At 36.7% G+C, this 22,023-nt stretch overlaps 1 protein-coding gene across 2 annotated transcripts in view; it reads left to right on the forward strand.

The window, feature by feature from the left end:
- The window catches only part of PIK3CB (phosphatidylinositol-4,5-bisphosphate 3-kinase catalytic subunit beta), an 869,120-nt gene that overhangs the window by 776,809 nt on the left and 70,288 nt on the right, over positions 1-22,023 (forward strand). For both annotated transcript variants that reach the window (XM_053709855.1, XM_053709854.1), the window contains one exon: positions 18,523-18,622. In XM_053709855.1, coding sequence (XP_053565830.1) covers positions 18,523-18,622 — 100 coding nt within the window. The remainder of the gene's footprint in view (positions 1-18,522; positions 18,623-22,023) is intronic.

The raw sequence follows: 22,023 nt of genomic DNA on the forward strand, positions 1-22,023 counted from the left end.
TGGCTTTCTACAAACATGTAGATGAGTGTCCTGGGGTAAGTAAATCTTATTTTCTGTGACACTCTAAGCTATGGTTGGGCACTTTGTTTATAAAGTTCTAAATATATGTATTCAAACATTTATTTGCCTTGACTCAGAATGTTCAACATTCCTTATTTTCAGACAGTCAGTTTCATATTTGGGATAATGCATTTGAATTAATCATTTTTTCTTACCTTCAAAAATTTGACTCTTTTTTCCCTGTGGGCTGTTAGGCTCGCGGGGGCTGAAAATGCTTCATTTTATTGCGTCATTCTTGGCGCAGACTTTTTTGGCGCAAAAAATCTTTTCCGTTTCCGGCGTCATACGTGTCGCCGGAAGTTGCGTCATTTTTTGACGTTATTTTGCGCCAAAAATGTCGGCGTTCCGGAAGTGGCGTCATTTTTGGCGCCAAAAGCATTTAGGCGCCAAATAATGTGGGCGTCTTATTTGGCGCTAAAAAAATATGGGCGTCGCTTTTGTCTCCACATTATTTAAGTCTCATTTTTCATTGCTTCTGGTTGCTAGAAGCTTGTTCTTTGGCATTTTTTCCCATTCCTGAAACTGTCATTTAAGGAATTTGATCAATTTTGCTTTATATGTTGTTTTTTCTCTTACATATTGCAAGATGTCTCACGTTGCATCTGAGTCAGAAGATACTTCAGGAAAATCGCTGTCTAGTGCTGGACCTACCAAAGCTAAGTGTATCTGCTGTAAACTTTTGGTAGCTATTCCTCCGGCTGTTGTTTGTATTAATTGTCATGACAAACTTGTTAATGCAGATAATATTTCCTTTAGTAAAGTACCATTGCCTGTTGCAGTTCCTTCAACATCTAAGGTGCAGAATGTTCCTGATAACATAAGAGATTTTGTTTCTGAATCCATCAAGAAGGCTATGTCTGTTATTTCTCCTTCTAGTAAACATAAAAAATATTTTAAAACTTATATATATATTTCTTTCATGTAATTAGCAAGAGTCCATGAGCTAGTGACGTATGGGATATACATTCCTACCAGGAGGGGCAAAGTTTCCCAAACCTCAAAATGCCTATAAATACACCCCTCACCACACCCACAATTCAGTTTTACAAACTTTGCCTCCTATGGAGGTGGTGAAGTAAGTTTGTGCTAGATTCTACGTTGATATGCGCTCCACAGCAAGTTGGAGCCCGGTTTTCCTCTCAGCGTGCAGTGAATGTCAGAGGGATGTGAGGAGAGTATTGCCTATTTGAATGCAGTGATCTCCTTCTACGGGGTCTATTTCATAGGTTCTCTGTTATCGGTCGTAGAGATTCATCTCTTACCTCCCTTTTCAGATCGACGATATACTCTTATTTATATACCATTACCTCTGCTGATTCTCGTTTCAGTACTGGTTTGGCTTTCTACAAACATGTAGATGAGTGTCCTGGGGTAAGTAAATCTTATTTTCTGTGACACTCTAAGCTATGGTTGGGCACTTTGTTTATAAAGTTCTAAATATATGTATTCAAACATTTATTTGCCTTGACTCAGAATGTTCAACTTTCCTTATTTTCAGACAGTCAGTTTCATATTTGGGATAATGCATAAAAATTCATCCCTACAGATGAATTTTTAAATGAACATCATCATTCTGATTCTGATGATTCTTCTGGTTCAGAGGATTCTGTCTCAGAGATTGATGCTGATAAATCTTCATATTTATTTAAAATGGAATTTATTCGTTCTTTACTTAAAGAAGTACTAATTGCTTTAGAAATAGAGGATTCTGGTCCTCTTGATACTAATTCTAAACGTTTAGATAAGGTATTTAAATCTCCTGTGGTTATTCCAGAAGTTTTTCCTGTTCCTAATGCTATTTCTGAAGTAATTTCCAAAGAATGGGATAAATTGGGTAATTCATTTACTCCTTCTAAACGTTTTAAGCAATTATATCCTGTGCCGTCTGACAGATTAGAATTTTGGGACAAAATCCCTAGAGTTGATGGGGCTATTTCTACCCTTGCTAATAATTTTATCTGTGATGCCATTTTTGATATTATTAGAGTTGATGTCAGGTTTATGTCTCTAGCTATTTTAGCTAGAAGAGCTTTATGGCTTAAGACTTGGAATGCTGATATGGCTTCAAAATCAACTCTACTTTCCATTTCTTTCCAGGGTAACAAATTATTTGGTTCTCAGTTGGATTCTATTATCTCAACTGTTACTGGTGGGAAAGGAACTTTTTTACCACAGGATAAAAAATCTAAGGGTAAAAACAGGGCTAATAATCGTTTTCGTTCCTTTCGTTTCAACAAAGAACAAAAGCCTGATCCTTCATCCTCAGGAGCAGTTTCAGTTTGGAAACCATCTCCAGTCTGGAATAAATCCAAGCCTGCTAGAAAGGCAAAGCCTGCTTTTAAGTCCACATGAAGGTGCGGCCCTCATTCCAGCTCAGCTGGTAGGGGGCAGGTTACGTTTTTTCAAAGAAATTTGGTTCAATTCTGTTCACAATCTTTGGATTCAGAACATTGTTTCAGAAGGGTACAGAATTGGTTTCAAGATGAGACCTCCTGCAAAGAGATTTTTTCTTTCCCGTGTCCCAGTAAATCCAGTGAAAGCTCAAGCATTTCTGAATTGTGTTTCAGATCTAGAGTTGGCTGGAGTAATTATGCCAGTTCCAGTTCCGGAACAGGGGATGGGGTTTTATTCAAATCTCTTCATTGTACCAAAGAAGGAGAATTCCTTCAGACCAGTTCTGGATCTAAAAATATTGAATCGTTATGTAAGGATACCTACGTTCAAAATGGTAACTGTAAGGACTATCTTGCCTTTTGTTCATCAAGGGCATTATATGTCCACAATAGATTTACAGGATGCATATCTGCATATTCCGATTCATCCAGATCATTATCAGTTCCTGAGATTCTCTTTTCTGGACAAGCATTACCAGTTTGTGGCTCTGCCGTTTGGCCTAGCTACAGCTCCAAGAATTTTTACAAAGGTTCTCGGTGCCCTTCTGTCTGTAATCAGAGAACAGGGTATTGTGGTATTTCCTTATTTGGACGATATCTTGGTACTTGCTCAGTCTTTACATTTAGCAGAATCTCATACGAATCGACTTATGTTGTTTCTTCAAGATCATGGTTGGAGGATCAATTTACCAAAAAGTTCATTGATTCCTCAGACAAGGGTGACCTTTCTGGGTTTCCAGATAGATTCAGTGTCCATGACTCTGTCTTTAACAGACAAGAGACGTCTAAAATTGATTTCAGCTTGTCGAAACCTTCAGTCACAATCATTCCCTTCGGTAGCCTTATGCATGGAAATTCTAGGTCTTATGACTGCTGCATCGGACGCGATCCCCTTTGCTCGTTTTCACATGCGACCTCTTCAGCTCTGTATGCTGAATCAATGATGCAAGGATTACACAAAGATATCTCAAATAATATCTTTAAAACCTATTGTACAACACTCTCTAACGTGGTGGACAGATCTCCATCGTTTAATTCAGGGGGCTTCTTTTGTGCTTCCGACCTGGACTGTAATTTCAACAGATGCAAGTCTCACGGGTTGGGGAGCTGTGTGGGGATCTCTGACGGCACAAGGAGTTTGGGAATCTCAGGAGGTGAGATTACCGATCAATATTTTGGAACTTCGTGCAATTTTCAGAGCTCTTCAGTTTTGGCCTCTTCTGAAGAGAGAATCGTTCATTTGTTTTCAGACAGACAATGTCACAACTGTGGCATACATCAATCATCAAGGAGGGACTCACAGTCCTCTGGCTATGAAAGAAGTATCTCTAATTTTGGTTTGGGCGGAATCCAGCTCCTGTCTAATCTCTGCGGTTCATATCCCAGGTATAGACAATTGGGAAGCGGATTATCTCAGTCACCAAACGTTGCATCCGGGCGAATGGTCTCTTCACCCAGAGGTATTTCTTCAGATTGTTCAAATATGGGAACTTCCAGAAATAGATCTGATGGCGTCTCATCTAAACAAGAAACTTCCCAGGTATCTGTCCAGATCCCGGGATCCTCAGGCGGAGGCAGTGGATGCATTATCACTTCCTTGGAAGTATCATCCTGCCTATATCTTTCCGCCTCTAGTTCTTCTTCCAAGAGTAATCTCCAAGATTCTGAAGGAATGCTCGTTTGTTCTGCTGGTAGCTCCGGCATGGCCTCACAGGTTTTGGTATGCGGATCTGGTCCGGATGGCCTCTTGCCAACCGTGGAATCTTCCGTTAAGACCAGACCTTCTGTCGCAAGGTCCTTTTTTCCATCAGGATCTGAAATCCTTAAATTTAAAGGTATGGAGATTGAACGCTTGATTCTTGGTCAAAGAGGTTTCTCTGACTCTGTGATTAATACTATGTTACAGGCGCGTAAATCTGTATCTAGAGAGATATATTATAGAGTCTGGAAGACTTATATTTCTTGGTGTCTTTCTCATCATTTTTCTTGGCATTCTTTTAGAATACCGAGAATTTTACAGTTTCTTCAGGATGGTTTAGATAAGGGTTTGTCCGCAAGTTCCTTGAAAGGTCAAATCTCTGCTCTTTCTGTTCTTTTTCACAGAAAGATTGCTATTCTTCCTGATATTCATTGTTTTGTACAAGCTTTGGTTCATATAAAACCTGTCATTAAGTCAATTTCTCCTCCTTGGAGTTTGAATTTGGTTCTGGGGGCTCTTCAAGCTCCTCCGTTTGAACCTATGCATTCATTGGACATTAAATTACTTTCTTGGAAAGTTTTGTTCCTTTTGGCAATCTCTTCTGCCAGAAGAGTTTCTGAATTATCTGCTCTTTCCTGTGAGTCTCCTTTTCTGATTTTTCATCAGGATAAGGCGGTGTTGCGAACTTCTTTTGATTTTTTACCTAAAGTTGTGAATTCCAACAACATTAGTAGAGAAATTGTGGTTCCTTCATTATGTCCTAATCCTAAGAATTCTAAGGAGAAATCGTTGCATTCTTTGGATGTTGTTAGAGCTTTGAAATATTATGTTGAAGCTACTAAGTCTTTCCGTAAGACTTCTAGTCTATTTGTTATCTTTTCCGGTTCTAGAAAAGGCCAGAAAGCTTCTGCCATTTCTTTGGCATCTTGGTTGAAATCTTTAATTCATCTTGCCTATGTTGAGTCGGGTAAAACTCCGCCTCAGAGGATTACAGCTCATTCTACTAGGTCAGTTTCTACTTCCTGGGCGTTTAGGAATGAAGCTTCGATTGATCAGATTTGCAAAGCAGCAACTTGGTCCTCTTTGCATACTTTTACTAAATTCTACCATTTTGATGTATTTTCTTCTTCTGAAGCAGTTTTTGGTAGAAAAGTACTTCAGGCAGCGGTTTCAGTTTGAATCTTCTGCTTATGTTTTTCATTAAACTTTATTTTGGGTGTGGATTATTTTCAGCAGGAATTGGCTGTCTTTATTTTATCCCTCCCTCTCTAGTGACTCTTGTATGGAAAGATCCACATCTTGGGTAATCATTATCCCATACGTCACTAGCTCATGGACTCTTGCTAATTACATGAAAGAAAACATAATTTATGTAAGAACTTACCTGATAAATTCATTTCTTTCATATTAGCAAGAGTCCATGAGGCCCGCCCTTTTTTGTGGTGGTTATGATTTTTGTATAAAGCACAATTATTCCAATTCCTTATTTTATATGCTTTTGCACTTTTTTATCACCCCACTTCTTGGCTATTCGTTAAACTGAATTGTGGGTGTGGTGAGGGGTGTATTTATAGGCATTTTGAGGTTTGGGAAACTTTGCCCCTCCTGGTAGGAATGTATATCCCATACGTCACTAGCTCATGGACTCTTGCTAATATGAAAGAAATGAATTTATCAGGTAAGTTCTTACATAAATTATGTTTTTTAAAATATTTTATTAAGTTTTTAGACAGTATGATTTAAAACTTTTTTTTAACTTGATCCAACCTTAATGGAATTGAAATTAATTTGTTTTTTGTATCTTTTATATATGTCTTCACATTAATTTTAGAATACATTAAGCTTATTCCATTGTTGGTATCAAGTTTTACATATGTATACATTTTTTTGTATAAGCAGGGATCTGTTTTTTATAAAAAGTTCTTTAAATATTGATAGTTGGATTGTAAATTGCTTTATCGGATCAAATTCAATGGAGTTTAACATTAATTTGATGTCTCCATGCTTTTAATATATGCTTGTTTCTAACAATTTTGGATTAATTTTAAACCTATTATTATGCGGATATCAGGTTATATAAAATTTAAAATGTATTATTTTTATCATATAGGTATATCTTTCAATTTAGAATTATGAATTGAGTATTTGCTGTTTTATGGAAATCTTGTCTATAATTACAGAAGTGTATTTACTAACTATTCCCAGAGTATTATATATATTTTTTATTTTTTCAGCTTAAGAATAATTTTAGATATTATCTCCAGTGTTTCTATTAATTAGTAGTATTATTATCATATATATTTTATAAGTTTTCTACTAAAAAACCAATTATTAGGCATCTAATAAGGACACATTCGGCTAGATTTAGAGTTTTGTTGGTAAGGACCCGCGTAGCTAACGCTGGCTTTTTTCTGGCCGCACCATAAAAATAACTCTGGTATTGAGAGTCCACATAAAGGCTGCGTTAGGCTCCAAAAAAGGAGCGTATAGCATATTTAACGCAACTTCAACTCTCGATACCAGAGTTGCTTACGGACGCGGCCAGCCTCAAAAACGTGCTCGTGCACGATTCCCCCATAGGAAACAATGGGGCTGTTTGAGCTGAAAAAAAACCTAACACCTGCAAAAAAGCAGCGTTCAGCTCCTAACGCAGCCCCATTGTTTCCTATGGGGAAACGCTTCCTACGTCTGCACCTAACACTCTAACATGTACCCCGAGTCTAAACACCCCTAACCTTACACTTATTAACCCCTAATCTGCCGCCCACGCTATCGCTGACCCCTGCATATTATTATTAACCCCTAATCTGCCGCTCCGTAAACCGCCGCTACTTACATTATCCCTATGTACCCCTAATCTGCTGCCCCTAACACCGCTGACACCTATATTATATTTATTAACCCCTAATCTGCCCCCCACAACGTCGCCTCCACCTGCCTACACTTATTAACCCCTAATCTGCCGACCGGACCTGAGCGCTACTATAATAAAGTTATTAACCCCTAATCCGCCTCACTAACCCTATAATAAATAGTATTAACCCCTAAACTGCCCTCCCTAACATCGCCGACACCTAACTTCAATTATTAACCCCTAATCTGCCCACTGGAGCTCACCGCTATTCTAATAAATGTATTAACCCCTAAAGCTAAGTCTAAACCTAACACTAACACCCCCCTAAGTTAAATATAATTTACATCTAACGAAATTAATTATCTCTTATTAAATAAATTATTCCTATTTAAAGCTAAATACTTACCTGTAAAATAAATCCTAATATAGCTACACTATAAATTATAATTATATTATAGCTATTTTAGGATTTATATTTATTTTACAGGCAACTTTGTAATTATTTTAACCAGGTACAATAGCTATTAAATAGTTTATAACTATTTAATAGTTACCTAGTTAAAATAATAACAAAATTACCTGTAAAATAAATCCTAACCTAAGTTACAATTAAACCTAACACTACACTATCATTAAATTAATTAAATAAAATATCTACAATTACCTACAATTAAACCTAACACTACACTATCAATACATTAATTAAATACAATATCTACAAATAACTACAATGAAATAAACTAACTAAAGTACAAAAAATAAAAAAGAACTAAGTTACAAAAAATAAAAAAATATTTACAAACATAAGGAAAATATTACAACAATTTTAAACTAATTACACCTACTCTAAGCCCCCTAATAAAATAACAAAGCCCCCCAAAATAAAAAATGCCCTACCCTATTCTAAATTACTAAAGTTAACAGCTCTATTACCTTACCAGCCCTTAAAAGGGCCTTTTGCGGGGCATGCCCCAAAGTATTCATCTCTTTTGCGTGTAAAAAATAAGCTAAGTCTAACCCTAACACTAACACCCCCCTAAGTTAAATATAATTTACATCTAACGAAATAAATTAACTCTTATTAAATAAATTATTCCTATTTAAAGCTAAATACTTACCTGTAAAATAAACCCTAATATAGCTACAATATAAATTATAATTATATTATAGCTATTTTAGGATTTATATTTATTTTACAGGTAACTTTGTATTTATTTTAATCAGGTACAATAGCTATTAAATAGTTAAGAACTATTTAATAGCTAAAATAGTTAAAATAATTACAAAATTACCTGTAAAATAAATCCTAACCTAAGTTACAATTAAACCTAACACTACACTATCAATAAATAAATTAAATAAAATACCTACAATTATCTACAATTAAACCTAACACTACACTATCAATACATTAATTAAATACAATACCTACAAATAACTACAATTAAATAAACTAACTAAAGTACAAAAAATAAAAAAATATTTACAAACATTAGAAAAATATTAAAACAATTTTAAACCAATTACACCTACTCTAAGCCCCCTAATAAAATAACAAAGACCCCCAAAATAAAAAAAATGCCCTACCCTATTCTAAATTTAAAAAGTTCAAAGCTCTTTTACCTTACCAGCCCTGAACAGGGCCCTTTGCGGGGCATGCCCCAAAGAATTCAGCTCTTTTGCCTGGAAAAAAAAACATACAATACCCCCCCCCCCCAACATTACAACCCACCACCCACATACCCCTAATCTAACCCAAACCCCCCTTAAATAAACCTAACACTAAGCCCCTGAAGATCATCCTACCTTGTCTTCACCTCACCGGGTATCACCGATCGGTCCTGGCTCCAAAATCTTCATCCAACCCAAGCGGGGGCTGGCGATCCATCATCCGGTGGCTGAAGAGATCCAGAAGAGGCTCCAAAGTCTTCATCCTATCCGGGAAGAAGAGTAGATCCGGACCGGCAACCATCATCTTCCAAGCGGCATCTTCTATCTTCATCCGATGAGGACCGGCTCCATCCTGAAGACCTCCACCGCGGACCCATCTTCATCCGGCGACGTCCAACTGAAGAATGACGGTTCCTTTAAGGGACGTCATCCAAGATGGCGTCCCTCGAATTCCGATTGGCTGATAGGATTCTATCAGCCAATCGGAATTAAGGTAGGAATATTCTGATTGGCTGATGGAATCAGCCAATCAGAATCAAGATCAATCCGATTGGCTGATCCAATCAGCCAATCAGATTGAGCTCGCATTCTATTGGCTGATCGCAACAGCCAATAGAATGCAAGCTCAATCTGATTGGCTGATTGGATCAGCCAATCGGATTGAACTTGATTCTGATTGGCTGATCAGACTTTGGAGCCTCTTCTGGACCTCTTCAGCCACCGGATGATGGATCGCCAGCCCCCGCTTGGTTTGGATGAAGATTTTGGAGCCAGGACCGATCGGTGATACCCGGTGAGGTGAAGACAAGGTAGGATGATCTTCAGGGGCTTAGTGTTAGGTTTATTTGAGGGGGGTTTGGGTTAGATTAGGGGTATGTTCAGGGCTGGTAAGGTAAAAGAGCTTTGAACTTTAGTAATTTATAATAGGGTAGGGCATTTTTTATTTTGGGGGTCTTTGTTATTTTATTAGGGGGCTTAGAGTAGGTGTAATTAGTTTAAAATTGTTGTAATATTTTTCTTATGTTTGTAAATATTTTTTTATTTTTTGTAACTTAGTTCTTTTTTATTTTTTGTACTTTAGTTAGTTTATGTAATTGTAGTTATTTGTAGCAATTGTATTTAATTAATGTATTGATAGTGTAGTGTTAGGTTTAATTGTAGGTAATTGTAGGTATTTTATTTAATTAATTTATGATAGTATAGTGTTAGGTTTAATTGTAACTTAGGTTAGGATTTATTTTACAGGTAATTTTGTAATTATTTTAACTATTTTAGCTATTAAATAGTTCTTAACTATTTAATAGCTATTGTACCTGGTTAAAATAAATACAAAGTTACCTGTAAAATAAATATTAATCCTAAAATAGCTATAATATAATTATAATTTATATTGTAGCTATATTAGGATTTATTTTACAGGTAAGTATTTAGCTTTAAATAGGAATAATTTATTTAATAAGAGTTAATTAATTTCGTTAGATTTAAATTATATTTAAGTTAGGGGGGGTGTTAGTGTTAGGGTTAGACTTAGCTTTAGGGGTTAATACATTTATTAGAATAGCGGTGAGCTCCGGTCGGCAGATTAGGGGTTAATAATTGAAGTTAGGTGTCGGCGATGTTAGGGAGGGCAGATTAGGGGTTAATACTATTTATTATAGGGTTAGTGAGGCGGATTAGGGGTTAATAACTTTATTATAGTAGCGGTGCGGTCCGCTCAGCAGATTAGGGGTTAATAAGTGTAGGCAGGTGGAGGCGACGTTGAGGGGGGCAGATTAGGGGTTAATAAATATAATATAGGGGTCGGTGGTGTTAGGGGCAGCAGATTAGGGGTACATAAGGATAACTTAAGTAGCGGCGCTTTGCGGTCGGCAGATTAGGGGTTAATTATTGTAGGTAGCTGGCAGCGACGTTGTGGGGGGCAGGTTAGGGGTTAATAAATATAATACAGGGGTCGGCGGTGTTAGGGGCAGCAGATTAGGGGTACATAAGTATAACGTAGGTGGCGGTCGGCAGATTATGGGTTAAAAAAATGTAATCGAGTGGCGGCGATGTGGGGGGACCTCGGTTTAGGGGTACATAGGTAGTTTATGGGTGTTAGTGTACTTTAGAGTACAGTAGTTAAGAGCTTTATGAACCGGCGTTAGCCCAGAAAGCTCTTAACTACTGACTTTTTTCTGCGGCTGGAGTTTTGTCGTTAGAGTTCTAACGCTCACTTCAGCCAAGACTCTAAATACCGGAGTTAGAAAAAACCCATTGAAAAGATAGGATACGCAATTGACGTAAGGGGATCTGCGGTATGGAAAAGTCGCGGCTGAAAAGTGAGCGTTAGACCCTTTTTTGAGTGACTCCAAATACCGGAGGTAGCCTTAAACCAGCGTTACGAGCCTCTAACGCTGGTTTTCACGGCTACCACCAAGCTCCAAATCTAGGCCATTGTTTCTACAAATAACCATTTTTTATGTATGTGTTGGTTAAATGGTGAACAGAAACTAGCCAATTAGATATGATCAAAAAGTACAAACTGGAAATTGTGAATGCTATATAAGAGCAGTGTTCACTCCGGATCTAACATCTTGAAAAAGGCCGGTGTACGGCTGAAACTCGTAGATGCAACTGTGAGTTTCTACTATTGACTACCAGAGCGCTCTGAGAGTATTGGATTTGAAATCTCCCGCACTAGAACTGACAGTGGGGAATCCCCTCACTGATTGGAGGACTTCAACCACGTGACGGTTGCGATTACCGTCACACGCCAAACGCTTGCCGACGAAGGAGAAAGGAAAAGAAACAGCTGCGAAAAGGGACCCGGACATCACAAATAAAGTGATTCACGTTCCCGGTTGAGACTCTGAATAAGAAGAGAGTCTGCCCGGAGGTAAAGTCCTGCAGCTTTAAGGTACTTTCTAACATACTTTCTGTTCAGTGATATTAGTCGAGCTTGACTGGATATATGGGACTGTTTGGTAACAGTGGAAACAAACGGGTCTATTTGGCTTTATGACAACTTAACTATTCAAGTATTATACTACTTTTTCATCATCTATAATCACTGTTTTGGCTAAAAGACATTTCAATACAATTAACCATTTGGAGTGGAACTTTCAGTGGAATTACCCTTGACCTCACGCTTAAGCAAGTTTATAATAATTTTTACAGCAATTTTAAACCACCGGTGGTTCTGTGAATGTCATTTATTTTTGTGTATATTTATGTGTAATTAAATATTTTATACTGATTTCTACAGTTCTTATTAGTTTATTATCCTTACCTAGATTAATTATGATTCAATGATTTTTTATACCTAGAATTTTACCGTTCTTATTAGGTGTCATCTATATTATTTTAGGTAATAACATATTATCTTATTAATAGATTAATTATAATTCTAAGATTTTTTTATACCTAGCTTTTTTTAGCGCCGCATATATTATTTGTTTTATCTTTTGGGTTCTCTTACGGATTGCTTCCAGAGTGCAATTCTTGTTTGATGTGTGCAGGTATCCTCAGTACATAGAAGTTTTTAATTTTATTATTGTGTTCAGTTTTACAAACTTTGCCTCCTATGGAGGTGGTGAAGTAAGTTTGTGCTAAGATTTCTACGTTGATATGCGCTTCTCAGCATTTTTTAAGCCCGATTCCTCTCAATGTACAGTGAATGTCAGAGGGATGTGAAGGGAGTATCACCTATTGAATGCAATGGTTTTCCTCACAGGGATCTATTTCATAGGTTCTCTGTTATCGGTCGTAGAGATTCATCTCCTACCTCCCTTTTCAGATCGACGATATACTCTCATATTCCATTACCTCTACTGATAACCGTTTCTGTACTGGTTTGGCTACCTGCTATATGTGGATGGGTGTCTTTTGGTAAGTATGTTTTCATTACTTAAGACACTCTCAGCTATGGTTTGGCACTTTATGTATTTATATAAAGTTCGAAATATATGTATTGTACTTATATTTGTCATGATTCAGGTTTTCAGTATTTTTCCTTTTCGCAGACTGTCAGTTTCATATCTGGGAAATGCTTTTTTATGAAAATGTATTTCTTACCTGGAGTATAGTCTCTTTTTCAAATTGACTGTCTTTTTAATTTGCGGGCAGAATTAGGCTCGCGAGGGCGCAAAATGCCAAAGATTATTTTGCGCAAAGTTACGTTAGTTGATGCAGATTCATAATTTCCGGCTTCTTAGTTGATGCCGAGTCCTTCACAAGGTTCCGTCATCTATGACGCAAGTGTGTCGTTTTCGGACGTTTTTGGCGCCAAAAAATATTTTTTTTGTTTGTTGTGCGTCATACTTTGCGCCAAATACTTTCATTATTTAAAACCCCATTTTTATTTGCCTCTTGCCTTTTTCTATGTCAGAGGGCTATGCTGTTTGCATTTTTCCCATTCCTGAAACTGCCATATAAGGAAATTGATAATTTTGCTTTATATGTTGTTTTTGTCTCTTACATTTGCAAGATGTCTCATTCTGATCCTGTCTCAGAATTCACTGTTGGATCCCAGCTGCCTGATAACAGTTCTACCAAAGCTAAGTGCATTTGTTGTAAACTTGTGAAGATTATACCTCCAGCTGTGGTTTGTAATAGTTGTCATGATAAACTTTTACATGCAGAAAATGTATCCATCAGTAGTAGTTCATTACCTGTTGCTGTTCCCTCAGCATCTAATACACAAGATATACCTGTAAATTTAAAATAATTTATTTCTGATTTTATTCGGAAGGCTTTGTCTGCCATCCCGCTTTCTAATAAATGTAAAAGGTCTTTTAAAACTTCTCATAGAGTTGATGAAATTTCAAATGACCGGCAACATACTGATTTATCCTTCTCTGATGAGGATCTATCTGATTCAGAAGATCCTGCCTCAGATATTGACACTGACAAATCCTCTTATTTATTTAAAATGGAGTATATTTGTTCTTTATTAAAAGAAGTGTTGATTACATTGGATATGAAGGAAACTAGTCCTCTTGATATTAAACCTAGTAAACGTTTAAATTCAGTTTATAAACCTCCTGTGGTTATTCCAGAGGGTTTTCCAGTTCCTGATGCTATTTCTGATATGATTTCTAAAGAATGGAATAGACCTGGTACTTCTTTTATTCCTTCTTCAAGGTTTAAAAAAGTGTATCCTTTGCCAGTAGTTAGATTGGAGTTTTGGGAAAAGATCCCCAAAGTTGATGGGGCTATCTCTACTCTTGCTAAACGTACTACTATTCCTACGGAAGATAGTACTTCTTTTAAAGATCCTTTAGATAGAAAACTTGAATCTTATCTAAGGAAGGCTTATTTATATTCAGGACATCTTCTTAGGCCTGCAATTTCTTTGGCTGATGTTGCAGCTGCTTCAACTTTTTGGTTGGAAACTTTAACGCAACAAAAATCAGATCATGATTTGCCTAGCATTGTTAAGTTGATTCAACATGCTAATAATTTAATTTGTGATGCCATTTTTGATCATCAAAATTGATGTTAGATATATGTCTTTAGCTATTTTAGCTAGAAGAGCTTTGTGGCTCAAATCTTGGAATGCTGATATGACTTCTAAATCCAGATTGCTTTCTCTTTCTTTCCAATGTAATACATTATTTAGTTCTCAGTTGTATTCAATAATTTCAACTGTCATTGGGGGGAAGAGAGTTTTTTTTGCCTGAGGATAAAAAACCTAAAGGTAAATCTAAAGCTTCTAACCGTTTTTGTTCTTTTTGACATAATAAGGAACAGAAATATAATCCTTCCCCAAAGGAATCTGTTTCCAATTGGAAGGCTTCTTCAAATTGGAATAAATCCAAGCCTTTTAAGAGATCAAAGCCAGCCCCCAAGTCCGCATGAAGGTGCAGCCCTCATTCCAGCTCAGCTGGTAGCCTGCAGATTAAAATTCTTCAAAGATGTTTGGATCAATTCGGTTCAAACTCATTGGATTCAGAGTATTGTCTCTCACGGGTACAGAATAAGATTCAGAGTAAGACCACCTGTGAGAAGATTTTTTCTCTCACGCATTCCAGCGAACCCAGTAAATGTCAGGCTTTCCTGAAGTGTGTTTCAGACCTGGTAATCATGCTAGTTCCGTTTCAGGAACAGGGCCTGGGGTTTTATTCAAATCTATTCATTGTCCCAAAGAAAAAAGATTAATTCAGACCAGTTTTGGATCTAAAGATTTTGAATCGATATGTAAGAGTACCAACTTTCAAGATGGTGACTATAAGGACTATTCTGCCTTTTTTTCAGCAAGGGCATTATATGTCCACAATAGACTTACAGGATGCATATCATCATATTCAGATTCACCCGGATAACTATCAGTTCCTGAGATTCTCTTTTCTAGACAAGCATTACCAATTTGTTGCTCTTACTTTTGGCCTAGCAACAGCTCCAAGAATCTTTTCAAAGGTTCTCGGTGCCCTACTCTCTGTAATCAGAGAGCGGGGTATTGCAGTGTTTCCTTGTTTGGACGATATCTTGGTACTCGCTCAGTCTTTACGTTCTGCAGAATCTCACGTGAATCAACTAGTGTTGTTTCTTCAAAGACATGGTTGGAGGATCAATTTTACAAAAATTTGATTACTCAGACAAAGGTAACCTTTTTTAAGTTTCCAGATAGATTCAGTGTCCATGACTTTGTCTCTAACAGACAAGAGACGTTTGAAATTGGTTGCAGCCTGTCGAAACCTTCAGTTTCAGTCATTCCCTTCAGTAGCTATGTGCATGGAAGTTTTAGGTCTCTTGACTGCAGAATCGGACGCGATCCCCTTTGCTCATTTTCATATGAGACCTCTCCAGCTTTGTATGCTGAACCAATGGTGCAGGGATTATACAAGGACATCACAATTAATATCCTTAAATCCCAATGTTCAACTTTCTCTGACTTGGTGGTTAGATCACCATCGTATAATTTTAGGGGCCTCTTTCGTTCGTCCAACCTGGACTGTGGTCACAAAATATGCAAGTCTTTCAGGTTGGGGAGCTGTTTGGGGATCTCTGACAGCACAAGGGGTTTGGAAATCTCAAGAGGCAAGATTACCAATCAATATTTTGTAACTCCGTGCAATTCTCAGGGCTCTTCAGTTTTGGCCTATGTTGAAGAGAGAACCGTTCATTTGTTTTTAGACAGACAATATCACAACTGTGGCATATGTCAATCATCAGAGTGGGACTCACAGTCCTCAAGCTATGAAATAAGTATCTTGGATACTTGTTTGGGCGGAATCCAGCTCCTGTCTAATTTTTGTGGTTCATATCCCAAGTATAGACAATTGGGAAGCGGATTATCTCAGTCGTCAGACTTTACATCCGGAAGAATGGTCTCTCCATCCAGATGTGTTTTCTCAAATTGTTCAGATGTGGGGGCTTCCAGAAATAGATCTGATGGCTTCTCATCTAAACAAAAAACTTCCCAGGTACTGGTCCAGGGACCTTCAGGCGGAAGCAGTGAATGTGTTGACACTTCCTTGGTGTTATCAACCGGCTTATATTTTTCTGTCTCTAGTTCTTCTTCCAAGAGTGATCTCCAAAATCATCATGGAGCAGTCGTGTGTGCTGCTGGTGCTTTCAGCATGGCCTCACAGGTTTTGGTATGCGGATCTTGTTTGGATGTCCAGTTGCCAACCTTGGCCACTACCATTAAGGCCAGACCTTCTATTTCAAGGTCCGTTTTTCCATCAGGATCTCAAATCATTAAATTTGAAGGTATGGAAATTGAACGCTTAGTGCTTAGTCATAGAGGTTTCTCTGACTCAGTGATTAATACTATGTTGCAGGCTCGTAAATCTGTTTCTAGAAAGATTTATTATCGAGTTTGGAAGACTTACATTTCATGGTGTTCTCATAAATTCTCTTGGCATTCTTTTAGAATTCCTAGAATTTTACAGTTTCTTCAGGATGGTTTGGATAAAGGTTTTTCTGCAAGTTCCTTGAAAGGACAAATCTCAGCTCTTTCTGTTTTATTCCACAGGAAAATTGCTTAACTTCTGATATTCATTGTTTTCTACAGGCTTTGGTTCGTATCCAGTCTGTCATTAAATCAATCTCTCCTCCTTGGAGTCTTAATTTGGTTTTGAAGGCTTTACAGGCTCCTCCATTTGAGCCTATGCATTCTTTGGACATTAAACTACTTTCCTGGAAAGTGTTGTTCCTTTTGGCCACCTCTTGTGAATCTCCTTTTCTGATTTTTCATCAGGATAAGGCAGTTTTGCAGACTTCATTTAAATTTTTACTTAAGGTTGTGAATTCTAACAACATTAATAGAGTAATTGTTGTCCCTTCTTTGTGTCTTAATCCTAAGAATTCTTTGGAGAAATCTTTACATTCTTTGGATGTGGTGAGAGCTCTGAAATATTATGTTGAAGCCACTAAAGATTTCAGGAAGATTTTCTTTTCTGGTTCCAGGAAAGGTCAGAAGGCTTCTGCCGTTTCTTTGGCATTGTGGTTAAAGTTTTTAGATACATCAAGCTTATTTGGAGTTGGGTAAAGCCCCGCCTCAGAGAATTACAACTCATTCTACTAGATCAGTTTCCACTTCTTGGGCTTTTATGAATGAAGCTACAGTTGATCAGATTTGCAAAGCAGCAACTTGGTCTTCTTTGCATACATTTACTAAATTCTACCATTTTGATATGTTTGCTTCTTCTGAAGCAGTTTTTGGTAGGAAAGTTCTTCGGGCAGCTGTTTCAGTTTGATTCTTCTGCTTATGATTTAAGTTTTTATTTTTATTTTTTGAGAATAAACTTATATTTGGGTTGTGGATTTATTTTTTTCAGCGAAATTGCCGTTTTTTTTTTTTTGTCCTCCCTCTCTAGTGACTCTTGCGTGGAGTTCCACTTCTTGGGTATTGCTATCCCATACATCACTAGCTCATGGACTCTTGCCAATTACATGAAAGAAAACATAATTTATATAAGATCTTACCTGATAAATTCATTTCTTTCATATTGGCAAGAGTCCATGAGGCCCACCCTTTTTTATAGTGGTTATGATTTTTTTGTATAAAGCACAATTATTTCCATATTCCTTTGTTGATGCTTTTTACTCCTTTCTTTACCACCCCACTACTTGGCTATTCGTTAAACTGAATTGTGGGTGTGGTGGGGGTGTATTTATAGGCATTTTGAGGTTTGGGAAACTTTGCCCCTCCTGGTAGGATTGTATATCCCATACATCACTAGCTCATGGACTCTTGCCAATATGAAAGAAATGAATTTATCTTTTCTTACATAAATTATGTTTTTTGACTGCAAACAGAGCATATATTACTAAAAAAATGACAGATTTAAATTAAAAACATTTTATTCTCATGCACGATCCACACTAGTCATGAGGCCCATATGGGAGAGTGCTTTAACTGCACATCAAGTGCCCATGGCTATATATGCACAGCTTATGTGTTTGTGTGTGTATATATATCAGCAATTGTTCACTGAATTGCAGAAAGTCTGCATATAAAATAAATGTAGCACAGGGACACACCCATTGTTTAGCCTCTTGGGCATTGTTTATCTTGTTTCCTTTGCTGTGGCCAGTTAGTTGCAGTTATAAATCTCCTCCACTGATCAAGCAATCAGCTTGTCAAATGTAGCAATGTCAGGTTTAGACAATGGTTTAAACCTATAGTTAATGTCAGCACTACTGGTCCTTTAAATAAAGGATACCAAGAGAATGTAATACATTTGATTGGAAAGTGTATTAAAGTCGCATGCTCTATTTGAACCAAGAAATTGTAATTTTTAATTTCATGCTTTAATTTATCCATGATAACACTGATTGATTTTTGTAATGCCCCATTTAAATTATTTGATGTACTTATGTTGATTTTAATTAATTATTGCCCTGTTTTCTGGTTTTAGGTCTGAAATTCATACAACTGCCGTTTCTGTTCAGTTTGGTCTGTTGCTTGAGGCTTACTGCCGTGGGAGTGTTGCCCACATGAAAGTACTCTCCAGACAGGTATTAAAGGTCTATAAGCTGCTTAGATTTGACAGCCAGATAGTAGCAACCACATTTTTTAAAATGAAAACAATGGCACTACTAAAATATGTTCTACGAGCCTAGCCTTATATACATTCAAACTTTGTTACAGTTCTAAATAAGTACTAATAGGCTGTGGTGCTATGTATCAATTGGAAACTATTGCGCTTGTTGGCAAAAGACCAGTGATAAGAGTAGATATTAAAGCTGTGATGTACTTGTAATGATTGGTGTGATTCACGTTTGTTAAAACATAACCTTTATTTTCAAATTTAGAAAAAGGATTGATAAAAAATAAGACATCTAATAATATTATACAAACTGATGTATCAGACACAGAGGAAGAAACAGATGGAACAACCTCAGATAACAATGAAACCCCTGTTCCCAATCCAATTACAAATATCCTACCACGTGCACACTCTAGTTTTTTAGGTCCCAGTTCAGGGTCAGAGACAGACACACCAGGCGGGGGAGAGGTAAAAACAAGGGCCAAAAGAAAACCCCAGGAACATCACAGAAGGGAAACACGGGGTGCCAAACAGAGAAAGAGAACAGTGAGTCCATTCTCCCATATCAGACTGAACAATTAAATATAATCAATCTCTCTGACCATATTCTAACTGAACATCACTCATCTATTCTAACAAAGGGGCTATCTTTCTGTCCAAACAATAAATTAGATAAATTCTTACTAACAAAAGACATTCAACTATTTGTTAGGAAATTGATGCTAAAAAAGATACATCATATGAGAAATAGCCCAGAAAACAATGAGTGGACTAATGATGAATTACAAAGCCTAAAAGACTTAGAAGATCTTTTACAAGAAAGTGATGCTGTACAAACTAATGACAAATGGCGTGACCTAATTAAAAACAAATCTCAGTACATACCAAACATTTCACAATTCCACAATATACAAACCTTCAATCAAATAGTTTGTAATGAAATTAATTCCCTGACTGTGTGTAATACAGGTACCAATATCTCATTATTAGAACAACAAGCACTCAGGGAAATTGAAAGTTGGGATGATGTAGTGATAAAAGGTTCTGATAAGGGTGGGAATATTGTTATTTGGCCGGTGGAACAATACCTAAATGAGGCCAATAAACAACTTGATGATGTAAACTGTTACAAAAAACTAATATTTAATCCATCTGCATCTTTCAAAAAACAATATGACACCATAATCGAAATGGCAAAAAACAACTGTATTATCAACAACAAAGAATTTAAATTTTTACAAGTCAAAAACCCAAGAATCTCCACACTATATTTAATCCCTAAAATACATAAAAATATTACAAACCCTCCAGGTCGTCCCATTGTTTCTGGCAATGGATGCCTAACAGAAAAAGCGAGCACATATGTTGATAAGAGACTGAGATGCTTTGTAGAAGAGCTACCCTCTTACGTCAGAGATACCACAGAGGTACTTCAACGTCTAGCAGATATTCAGGTAGCTACAGGAACATGGCTAATCACTGCTGACGTGGAATCTCTCTACACAAGCATAAAACATGACTTTGGTATTAATGCAGTAAAACACTTTCTCGACTTGGATTCCTCGGAATCTCATGAACACAATTCATTTATTTTGGAACTACTAAAATTTATATTACATCACAATTTTTTCGTATTTAATGACCGTTACTATTTACAAACACGGGGTACTGCAATGGGCACTGCATGTGCACCAACGTATGCCAATTTATTTTTGGGGTGGTGGGAGAAGGAAATCGTCTTTTCTGACAATAATGCTACATACATGGAGCAAATACCCCTATGGATACGCTACATCGACGATATCCTATTTATATGGGAAGGATCAAAAACCGATCTAGACAAATTCCTTGAGATACTTAACAATAATAACATCAATGTTAAGTTAACATATGAATGTAGCCAATCCGAGGTAAATTTTCTTGATCTAAAAATAATAAAAGACGAAAATGGTAACATTACAACAGACCTCTTTCGCAAACAAACCGCCACCAATTCAATCCTACATCACAGCAGTGCCCATACAAGAAGTACCTTAAGATCCTTACCAACAGGAGAGTTTCTCAGAATACGTAGAAACTGCTCATCTGAATCTATCTTCAAAATAAGAGCAAAAGAATTGGAAACGAGATTGAAAGCAAGAGGGTATAGTAATAGGAGCCTGAAAAAAGCTAAATACAGAGCCCTTCATACTCCAAGACAAGATCTTTTGTTCCCCAAGCCGAAGAGAACAGATGACCAAACACGACTAATAACAACCTTTAACTCTCAAATAAAGGATGTAACACATATCATTCAAAAATCATGGCACATCCTCAAAAATGATCCTGATTTAAATGAAAGTATAGGGGATAGAATCTCGATTTGCTACCGAAGATCCAGGAATTTAAAAGACAGATTAGTACAAAGTCACTTTGTCAAGAGGAAAACGAAAATTACATACCCCGGTAACTATCCATGCCGGAATTGTACATATTGTCCAAATACCTTTCAAATCAATAAAATTCAGGACAGATTCGGAAAGACACATATTATTAAAGATTATATCACATGTAACACTACAGGTGTAATATATGTATTACAATGCAGCTGCAAGCTGAATTACGTTGGAATGACCTCACGCCCGCTCAAGAAGAGAGTGGGGGAACACATGTGTAATATAAGAAATGCAGAATCTGATCTAAAGAAAGGTAAAAAGATCACACAAATTGCTAAACATTTTTTGATAAAACATAGTTCAAATACTGACGTTTTGTCTTTCTTTGGCTTAGAAAAAGTATCATTGGGCATCAGAGGCGGAGATCTGGAGGATGCATTATTACAAACAGAATGCAAATGGATTTATTTGCTAAATTCTGTAAATCCACATGGACTAAACGAGAACAACAACTATTATGTCTTTTTACCTAAATGAATAACAAACTAACACACTGGAATATGTTCTTTATTATATGTACAAATATATGACATCTAATATACTTATACAATTATTTAAATATGATTTTTGGAATCTTATGATAATTTTCATATACAAAAACAATAAGTCAATACAGGCATATGTTAATAACAAATAGGGAATAGAAACCCAGTATACAATAATATACCCATGGGTTATGTTTTAAATGATGGTCATGACATCTGAGTGTATATGAATAACATCTGATCTTAAGAATCATATGTAAAGATTCCATATAATAAATTATAATTAGAATATTATTTTTCTTCCGTAATGTTTACAGTTAAAATCCCTAACCCTATCATATAGTTACAATCACCATTCACAAATCACTATTATTGTAGAACATTACACTAGTTCAAAATCAAAATATCACACATGTGTCACAATGTATCAACTTGCACTTTTATTGCAA

The sequence above is a fragment of the Bombina bombina genome, chromosome 4, assembly GCF_027579735.1.
Source record: "Bombina bombina isolate aBomBom1 chromosome 4, aBomBom1.pri, whole genome shotgun sequence".
Lineage (NCBI taxonomy): Eukaryota > Metazoa > Chordata > Amphibia > Anura > Bombinatoridae > Bombina > Bombina bombina.